General features: G+C 41.5%; 1 protein-coding gene across 1 annotated transcript in view; it reads left to right on the top strand.

Moving 5' to 3' along the window:
- The window catches only part of LOC306919196 (phosphatidylinositol transfer protein beta isoform-like), a gene marked incomplete at its 5' end in the record, with an annotated part of 60,532 nt that extends 57,358 nt beyond the window's left edge, over positions 1–3,174 (top strand). The window contains 3 exons of the mRNA XM_079532017.1: positions 678–744; positions 917–967; positions 3,111–3,174. Of these exons, the coding sequence (XP_079388143.1) occupies positions 678–744; positions 917–961 (112 nt within the window). The 3' untranslated portion in view covers positions 962–967; positions 3,111–3,174. The remainder of the gene's footprint in view (positions 1–677; positions 745–916; positions 968–3,110) is intronic.
- Positions 3,175–11,127: the final 7,953 nt, after the last annotated feature.

Here is an 11,127-nt window from a genome sequence, read left to right on the forward strand (position 1 = left end):
CTTACAACCCATATACCTTGGATATCTTTTATTACCTTTGGCACAAGTCTTCGAGCTATTTTACATGGTGTAAAATAGCTCGAACCAGTGCTGGTTATTTAGTTAGGACCCGCTACAGTGGTGTTCGATACGAACTTAACCGGGATGTAGAAACCTCTACTTCAATGCTCTACGAGTTGCTTAGCCATTAGCCAGTTATTCTGTCTCATCTAGAAGACTCGTGCCAAAGGTAATAGAAGCTATCCAAGGTATATGGGTTGTAAAGCAGATACCTTGGTTCGTATGTGTTGACATGTTGGAGATACCGCGTGCGTTGTTTGGTATCTGAGGTTTAGAAGCCATGGGAGCCTTTTATGCTGTGCAAGTCGTGTCACGATGATGTCACCACTGTGTATATCCATCTTTGGAGTTTCCACATTAATCTGATGTCAGCGCTGGATATCACCGTTGTCTCCATATATGGGCTATAGGTTATCCCCATGTCTGGATCTCTTAGTGAAAGCCTTCGCAAACAGCCACCCTACAGACAAACACCCTACACCCTACACCCTACACCCTACACCCTACACCCTACAGACACCCTACAGACAAACCTGTGCCTGTGTATAGGAGGGGCAAGGGGAGGGGCTAGGGGAGGTTCCTACAGTACAGTGCGTTTAATATGATTTGATTGACAGGTGGATTGAACTGACCATGGATGACATCAGAGCCATGGAGGCGGAGACTCAGAAACAACTGGATGAGGTCATATATGAATACATATATATATGAATGAATTAATATATGAAATAATGTATTATCAACTGTATGTTCACTATAATGTCTAATTGTAATAAATGGATGTGTTGTTTTGTCCAGATGAGAGAGATAGTAATAATTCATATTAATAATTCATATGAATAATGATACATTTCAGATGAGAGAGAACGGAGAATGCAGAGGAATGGGTTTAAGTGATTAACCAGCTGTGAGTAGATCATTATCTATATATTCTATATCTATAATGAGTTTATGATCATTCTCTATATATTCTATATCTATATAGATCATTCTCTATATGTGACTAGATTTGATCGAAGGACTGCCATTGGATTTTTTTTTAATTTTCGTTCGCAGGGAATCATAGCTTCAAATTGACATATTGGTTGTTCAGTTTGACCCGCCAGTTTTGGAGATATGGCTTATAGAAAAATGTCTTGCAGGAGTAGTGGAAAAAAGACCAAGCAGAGAAAATGGACTTCTAAGCTTTAGTTCAGTGATCTGTGACTTTAGGGGGCGCTGTTTTCCCTTCATTTCTCCATTAGTCAACCAGCAGTGTTGCCATGTCTGCTTATTATAATTAGTTGGCCTTGTTTCTAAAGAAAAATAATGCATAGGCCTACTGTACCAATTTTATAATAATTTATAACCTGTTAATAAAAATGTATTTGACAAAAAAAAGTGTAGTTGATTATGGAGAGTTGGTAACCAAGTGGACCCTTATTAGATCTTTAACTATCAAGTGTAAAAAGAAACCTTAAAAGGTCCATTTTGTTTTTATTTTACACTCAAGATATACATAATTGACTGTTAAACATCTGCATTACTTAATTTACAATAAGTCTACACAATTAGAGAATGTTATCTTGATCGTTTGCCTTTTATCTCTCCTTTTTAAATAGGCTACTGTATTTTTTTGGCATTTTGTAGGCCTAGTATGAAAAATGGAAAATAACAGTGACAGATAAATTAGGCCTATGCAAATGTTCCAGATTTGCTCTCAAACCCTCCCAGCACAAATTGTGCCCTCTTGGCTCTTCTCTTAATTCCTCTGTTTCATTAGCCTGTTATTATTATTATTTGTGTTGTTTGTATGCATGTAGATCGGCTATTTTTGCTTCTTTTGGCCTTGTTTTCATATACCGGGTTGCTTATTTCTCTCGCAGAAACTGGCAACCCCGCAACGATAGCCGTTAGCTACATTTAGCTAATATATTGATATCAATCCTGTAGCTAAAACAAGTACATTATCGCGCTATTTACATTACATATCGATGCGATCTGCGTTATTATGACCTTCATTTTCATGGCAGGTACATTCCAAAGCAACTAATAATAACCACGTTATGGTGACATAATGTTACAATGTTTACATTACATTCATTCGAGTCTTCTTCTTCTGCTATTGGAAATAGGAAGCCATTTCCGCATTTTCCATTGTTGTGGTCACCAGTGCCCCCAGCTGGAACATTAGCATGAATTAGCTTTAGGCGGACCAAAATAAACACACTTTTTACAAAATATCGTTGTTAATACTTCTTTCTCTGCTATTTCTGTTAGCCAGTTAGTAAAAGACTAGTATTATCTTCCAAAACGAGTGTGTACAAAAAGGTGGATTTTAGCGGAATTTGCATACTTTAGCTGTCTAGTTTGCATTGGTTAACCCAATGGTTATAACATTAGACATAGTGACATGTTTAAGCATTTATTTCATATTGATATGTCTATCAGCTCTGACATTTATTTCAGACCTGCTCTAACATGACATGAATAATAATATAGCTTCAGATTATTTTAGACAGAAAAATAAAAAAGGACAAAGAAAATAGTTTTTTCAGCTCCTCAACAGTTGCCACCCCCGCGATGGCAGTCGTATATCACGTGTGGTCACATATATTCTATATCTATGAGTTTAAGATCATTCTCTATATATTCTATATCTATAATGAGTTTAAGATCATTCTCTATATATTCTATATCTATAATGGGTTTAAGATCATTTTCTATATATTCTATATCTATAATGCGTTTAAGATCATTATCTATATATTCTATATCTGTAATGAGTTTAAGATCATTATCTATATATTCTATATCTATAATGGGTTTAAGATCTATATCTATATATTCTATATCTATAATGGGTTTAAGATCTATATATTCTATATCTATAACTGTACATTATAATCATTAACCATTAATGATTAACCAGCTGTATATATTATTTTATAATCATGTTTTCTTAATTCTTGGCTTTTGAAGATTATGTAGCCTAAGTCTATGGACTTTAGACTACGTATGGACAGATCTATGGACTTTAGGCCTAAACAAGTCTGTGTCTCTCCTTACAGACTCCTGGACAGACAGACAGACAGGCAGCTGTCTCACCCTCTGGTCCATCAGACAGATAGACAGCTGTCTCACCCTCTGTTCCATCAGACAGACAGACAGTTGTCTCACCCTCTGGTCCATCAGACAGACAGACAGCTGTCTCACCCTCTGTTCCATCAGACAGACAGACAGTTGTCTCACCCTCTGGTCCATCAGACAGACAGACAGACAGACAGACAGACCTGGGGAAGAGCTGACAACTATAATTCCACTATTATATTTTTCTATAATTATACTGTCTGTAATTCATATTCATTCATACAGTTTCAATCTACAAACACTTTACATCCATATCTCTGCTGTAATTCATACAGTTTTAATCATCTCTACTGTAATTCATACAGTTTTAATCATCTCTACTGTAATTCATACAGTTATAATCATCTCTACTGTAATTCATACAGTTTTAATCATCTCTACTGTAATTCATACAGTTTTAATCATCTCTACTGTAATTCATACAGTTTTAATCATATCTACTGTAATTCATACAGTTATAATCATCTCTACTGTAATTCATACAGTTATAATCATCTCTACTGTAATTCATACAGTTTTAATCATCTCTACTGTAATTCATACAGTTTTAATCATCTCTACTGTAATTCATACAGTTTTAATCATCTCTACTGTAATTCATACAGTTTTAATCATAAATGTAGTGCAATTCAAACTAAACAAAAATCACTTTTAACACATTAAACATTAATAAAACAACGTTTTATTCACCTGCCATATAGTGCCCTGTATCGGATCTGTGGTTAGACTGGCATATTCACCGATACGACCCGATATGACCAAAAAGGACCGATACTTTTCCGATACCGATAAAGTGTCGGGACATCTCTAATTTAAAGATGTGTGTTGTATTTGTATTGGTTATGATTTTCACGAAAGTAGCAGATCTACAAGCTCATAGCGCGGCACTCGGTGCCGCGCTTTGAGCTTGTAGATCTCCTATTTTTCAATAGCTAAAGTATAACATGATGCTTAAAACACCAAACAGGGTTCCCGCCCTGAATGGGTCAAATGCCTTGATGTCATATTCGACCATAGGCCTATTGGCTATCATTTATAAACTCCTCTGGTGTCTCACATTTTGTTTTAAAAATCATGCTTTATTTTCATGTTATTTTAACAGGCTTAAAAACACATATTTCAGAAAAGGTGACAATGAGAGATCTTTACAACAGAAGGCCAACTATTAGGGGACTAACTATTAGGGCATTTGAACACTGATGCCTGTCAGTCACAATGTGGGACAGGGTCTCAATTTGAACCCTGATGCCTGTCAGTCACAATGTGGGACAGACAGGGACTCAATGTGAACACTGATGCCTGTCAGTCACAATGTGGAACAGACAGGGTCTCAATGTGAACACTGATGCCTGTCAGTCACAATGTGGGTCAAAGGTCACCAGAACCTCCGCGAGGCTAAAAGCTAAAGTTTTAAAGGTTTAATGGAATTTATTTTCATTTATTTTTTCCTTTTTCTTATAGTTTTAATGACCTCAAATACACCCCAACAACCTGAACTCTGTGCCCTGGGGTTTTCCTCTGTGCGTTCGGAAGCCTTTTGAGCTGCAATGAAAACGGGCAGAAGTCTCTGTTTGAGCCAGAAAACCCCCAGACCACAGAAAATCTACTGAATGTTAACACCCCGAGCGGCAAGGACAGAGTTCTCCGTTCTATCAATTAGTAACGCCCAGCGCCCAGGACGGAGTTCTCCGTTCTATCAATTAGTAACGCCCAGCGCCCAGGACGGAGTTCTCCGTTCTATCAATTAGTAACGCCCAGCGCTCAGGACGGAGATTGATAAAAAGGACGGAGATTTATTGATATCAAAACCGATTGCATCGCTCCACAGGCTGGGAGCATCGCTCCACAGGCTGGGAGCACCGCTCCACAGGCTGGGAGCATCACTCCACAGGCTGGGAGCACCGCTCCACAGGCTGGGAGCATCGCTCCACAGGCTGGGAGCACCGCTCCACAGGCTGGGAGCATCGCTCCACAGGCTGGGAGCATCGCTCCACAGGCTGGGAGCACCGCTCCACAGGCTGGGAGCACCGCTCCACAGGCTGGGAGCACCGCTCCACAGGCTGGGAGCATCGCTCCACAGGCTGGGAGCATCGCTCCACAGGCTGGGAGCACCGCTCCACAGGCTGGGAGCATCGCTCCACAGGCTGGGAGCGTCGCTCCACAGGCTGGGAGCGTCGCTCCACAGGCTGGGAGCACCGCTCCACAGGCTGGGAGCATCGCTCCACAGGCTGGGAGCATCGCTCCACAGGCTGGGAGCACCGCTCCACAGGCTGGGAGCATCGCTCCACAGGCTGGGAGCATCGCTCCACAGGCTGGGAGCACCGCTCCACAGGCTGGGAGCACCGCTCCACAGGCTGGGAGCACCGCTCCACAGGCTGGGAGCATCGCTCCACAGGCTGGGAGCATCGCTCCACAGGCTGGGAGCGTCGCTCCACAGGCTGGGAGCACCGCTCCACAGGCTGGGAGCGTCGCTCCACAGGCTGGGAGCACCGCTCCACAGGCTGGGAGCATCGCTCCACAGGCTGGGAGCATCGCTCCACAGGCTGGGAGCGTCTGTTGGGCAACACTCAATGTTATTTTCCGGTGGGACGTCATCGAAAATGTTCCCCCCCATTTTAGCCGACGAGACTGAAAATCTTAAAACGTGAATAACTCTTGATCTAAATCATTCCGTCCAATTCTAAGTAAAGATTATGTGTCAGACGGCCCACCGCGGTCCCGTCGCTAGTCGTGGTAGATTTAATGGATTAAATAACCATGGGTGTTCGGGGTGTTAAGAGTTCAGGGTCATTTTATTTATTTTTTAGCTAAAAAAAACCAAAAAAATGTCACAATCCATTTAATGGGTTAATGGGTTAGGACAGGGGTTCTCAACCTGGGGGACGCGACCCCTCTGGGGGTCGGAATGATGTCATTATGATATTAATAACAAATGATGTCATTATGATATTAATAACTAATGAATAATATAATATGAATAACTGAACTTTCTGCTAAAATACATTTCTTCTCTTGTTCTGTTACGGTGCATGATTGATTTTTATGAATAATTGATAGGTTTTCATGATTTGATTGATTGGTGTTTTTTGACAAACATGCATAAATATAATGTTTACATAATCTGTCAAAAGGATTAAAAAAATAGTCGGGAGAGCTTTTTTTCTCTTGTGGTCCGTGTGTGTGTGTGTGTGTGTGTGTGTGTGTGTGTGTGTGTGTGTGTGTGTGTGTGTGTGTGTGTGTGTGTGTGTGTGTGTGTGTGTGTGTGTGTGTGTGTGTGTGTGTGTGTGCGCGTGTGCGTGTATATATATATATATATATATACATACGTTGTTGTATATATATTGTTGTATATATATTGTTGTATATATTGTTGTATATACAGTATGGCAGGATTAGCCTAAATTGCCCTCATTTAGTGGAAACCAGGAAAGATCCAAGATGGCGGAAAGATTTGAGAGTGGATTAAAACACTTTAATGATTCTGAGACAGAGTGGATTAAAACACTGTTTTTAGGACCTCCGGGTTTCAAACGCTTGGCGTACAGTATATGAACCAATAGCTGGGTCTGGAACTCCCTCAAGTACCCCTGGGTCCCCCCGGGCCCCCCCTGGGGGTCCCCCCGGGCCCCCCCTGGGGGTCCCCAGACCCCACCTTGGGAACCACTGTCTTAGGTCACCTTCACACCAGAAAGCTTTACTGCGATTAAAACGAATCCTGCTGCACATTGTCGTAAAAGTGCTCTTCGTTTGGCAGGTATGAAGCTTGATTCGAATCCTAACGCGCATCAAAGAACCGCATTCTGCTCCGACCCAAAACAACGGGGGTTTCGCTTGGCTTCAAAACTCAGCAGAGTGCGGATCACTGCAGGTGTTCAAAACGCAGCAGAGTGTGGATCACTGCAGGTGTTCAAAACGCAGCAGAGTGTGGATCACTGCAGGTGTTCAAAACACAGCAGAGTGTGGATCACTGCAGGTGTTCAAAACGCAGCAGAGTGTAGATCACTGCAGGTGTTCAAAACACAGCAGAGTGTGGATCACTGCAGGTGTTCTAAACACAGCAGAGTGTAGATCACTGCAGGTGTTCAAAACACAGCAGAGTGTAGATCACTGCAGGTGTTCAAAACACAGCAGAGTGTGGATCACTGCAGGTGTTCAAAACACAGCAGAGTGTAGATCACTGCAGGTGTTCAAAACGCAGCAGAGTGTAGATCACTGCAGGTGTTCAAAACACAGCAGAGTGTAGATCACTGCAGGTGTTCAAAACACAGCAGAGTGTGGATCACTGCAGGTGTTCAAAACTCAGCAGAGTATGGATCACTGCAGGTGTTCAAAACACAGCAGAGTGTGGATCACTGCAGGTGTTCAAAACGCAGCAGAGTGTGGATCACTGCAGGTGTTCAAAACGCAGCAGAGTGTGGATCACTGCAGGTGTTCAAAACACAGCAGAGTGTGGATCACTGCAGGTGTTCAAAACACAGCAGAGTGTGGATCACTGCAGGTGTTCAAAACGCAGCAGAGTGTGGATCACTGCAGGTGTTCAAAACACAGCAGAGTGTGGATCACTGCAGGTGTTCAAAACACAGCAGAGTGTGGATCACTGCAGGTGTTCAAAACACAGCAGAGTGTGGATCACTGCAGGTGTTCAAAACGCAGCAGAGTATGGATCACTGCAGGTGTTCAAAACACAGCAGAGTGCGGATCACTGCAGGTGTTCAAAACGCAGCAGAGTATGGATCACTGCAGGTGTTCAAAACACAGCAGAGTGCGGATCACTGCAGGTGTTCAAAACGCAGCAGAGTATGGATCACTGCAGGTGTTCAAAACGCAGCAGAGTGTGGATCACTGCAGGTGTTCAAAACACAGCAGAGTGTGGATCACTGCAGGTGTTCAAAACACAGCAGAGTGTGGATCACTGCAGGTGTTCAAAACGCAGCAGAGTGTGGATCACTGCAGGTGTTCAAAACACAGCAGAGTGTGGATCACTGCAGGTGTTCAAAACGCAGCAGAGTGTAGATCACTGCAGGTGGGAACGCAATCGCATTAAAACATAGGGAGTGAATGTAGCAATGTGGGATGAATAAGTTGGTATTTGGCACACGAGAAGGAAGGAGAAGGCATTATTACGCAGCGACGCGTAGAGATGACCCGTGGACACACGTGGTCTAATGAAGAGATAGAAGCCCTTATTGCAATATGGCCAGACCATCATACAGGCTTATATGATGAAGGTTACACACACCATACAATGCAGTGTTCAGGATATACACATATAGACCTATAGACACATATAGACACATATAGACACATATAGACCTATAGACACATATAGACCTATAGACACATAGACCTATAGACCTATAGACACATATAGACCTATAGACACATATATACATATAGACCTATAGACATAGACCTATAGACATAGACCTATAGAGCTACCTTGGACCAGGAAATTAAACCCAATGCATTTTTCCCATAGACATTTCTTAAAGTATTTATTTAAAGACGGTTACGCCGCGGACAAAGCCAACTCGAGTCGTGACAACTCATGACAACACAAACAATATTTTGGACCAAACAAATAATTACAAAGAAGAAAAAAGTGTTGTAACCTGCCGTTTTTTTCTTCTTTATAATTATTTGTTTGGTCCAAAATATTGTTTGTGTTGTCATGAGTTGTCACGACTCCAGTTGGCTTTGTCCGCGGCGTAACCGTCTTTAAATAAATACTTTAAGAAATGTCTATGAGGAAAATGCATTGGGTTTCATTTCCTGGTCCAGGGTAGGAGGCGGGACTGCGACGCTCTATAGACCTATAGACCTATAGACACATATATACATATAGACCTATAGACACATATAGACCTATAGACACATATAGACCTATAGACACATATAGACCAATTGACACATATATACCTATAGACACATATAGACCTATAGACACATATAGACCTATAGACCTATAGACACATATAGACCTATAGACACATATAGACCTATAGACACATATAATATAGACCTATAGACACATATAGACCTATAGACACATATAGACCTATAGACCTAAAGACACATATAGACCTATAGACACATATAGACCTATAGACATATAGACCATACAGGCTTATAGGATGAAGGTTACACACACGATACAATGTAGTGTTCAGGATATATACATATAGACCTATAGACACATATAGACCTATAGACACATATAGACCTATAGACACATATAGACCTATATACACATATAGACCTATAGACACATATAGACCTATATACACATATAGACCTATAGACACATATAGACCTATATACACATATAGACCTATAGACACATATAGACCTATAGACATATAGACCTATAGACCTATAGACACATATAGACCTATAGACACATATAGACACATATAGACCTATAGACATATAGACCTATATACACATATAGACCTATAGACACATATAGACCTATAGACACATATAGACCTATAGACACATATAGACCTATAGACATATAGACCATCATACAGGCTTATAGGATGAAGGTTACACACACGATACAATGTAGTGTTCAGGATATATACATATAGACCTATAGACACATATAGACCTATAGACACATATAGACCTATAGACACATATAGACCTATAGACACATATAGACCTATAGACACACATAGACCTATAGACACATATAGACCTATAGACACATATAGACCTATAGACACATATAGACCTATATACACATATAGACCTATAGACACATATAGACCTATATACACATATAGACCTATAGACACATATAGACCTATAGACATATAGACCTATAGACCTATAGACACATATAGACCTATAGACATATAGACCATCATACAGGCTTATAGGATGAAGGTTACACACACGTCGATACAATGCAGTGTTCAGGATATATACATTTAGCAAGAGAATGGAGGCGATTTGGAGTGTTGAAGTGTTTGCGCTCGTAATGACAACAAAACTGTCCCAGACATCTGACTTCCCTTTAGGAGATTGCGTGCTGTAATCGTTTGCTTGTAGTTTGCGTTTCACCGGTTTCACCTCACTCAAGAAGGGGGCCGCCATGATGATGTTTGTGTTAGTGTTCGTGTTGTTACTGTGACTGCGCGCACACACTGTGGGCACGTTCGGAAATAGCGCACTGAGCGCAATGCAAACTAATAGGCGAGTGTGCTCCGGTGCGGTATTTCCGAACGCGCCCTGTGACACACCCACCACCAGTAGATACGTTCCATTTCCAAATCCTCGAGGCGTGTATTTTAGAACATAATCATTACAACGCAGTTGAATGCACGCATAACCATAATATGTATATTTTCAAAACCTATTTTTAAAGTTGAAAGGTTTAATATATAATAAAGCTCGGGTCCTGCACAGGCATTTCGGGTAATCTGCATTTCAGATGCCCAGAACGAGGCCCGCAGCTTTGAAATGGAACCGACCCGTTCCCCGACGGCATGTCAATATTTTGCACCCGAACCGGCTCGGTTCTCGGTTCTCGGTCTCGGGTATTCGGGTCCGGGTGGACCCGTGCTGCCCTCTAGTATGATGTTTGGTTGGTAAAAAGGAAAAAGACTTTGGGGTGAGAACTCGGGCCCTGTGAGAACTCGGGCCCTGTGTTTGCAAGGCGCCGACTCTAACCATTCGACTATAGGAACACAGTTCAACATGGGAGTAGTATAAATAACATAAGTAACATCACAATTAGAGAATGTAGAAGAATTTGTGTGTAATCTGCCGAATTAGTTTATTTATGTTACTGTAGCCGATTTGTTAGTGTGGGCGGTCTGTTTACATGAGGACCCGGTATTGCTTCCCGCCAATTCCAAACAAGAATGTTTGATCCCGGCAATTTCAAACAATGTTTGTCCAAACAAACAATACTCTTTTCACATCTAG

Source organism: Electrona antarctica (assembly GCF_951216825.1).
Source record: "Electrona antarctica genome assembly, contig: scaffold_51, whole genome shotgun sequence".
In the NCBI taxonomy this organism is placed as follows: Eukaryota; Metazoa; Chordata; class Actinopteri; order Myctophiformes; family Myctophidae; genus Electrona; species Electrona antarctica.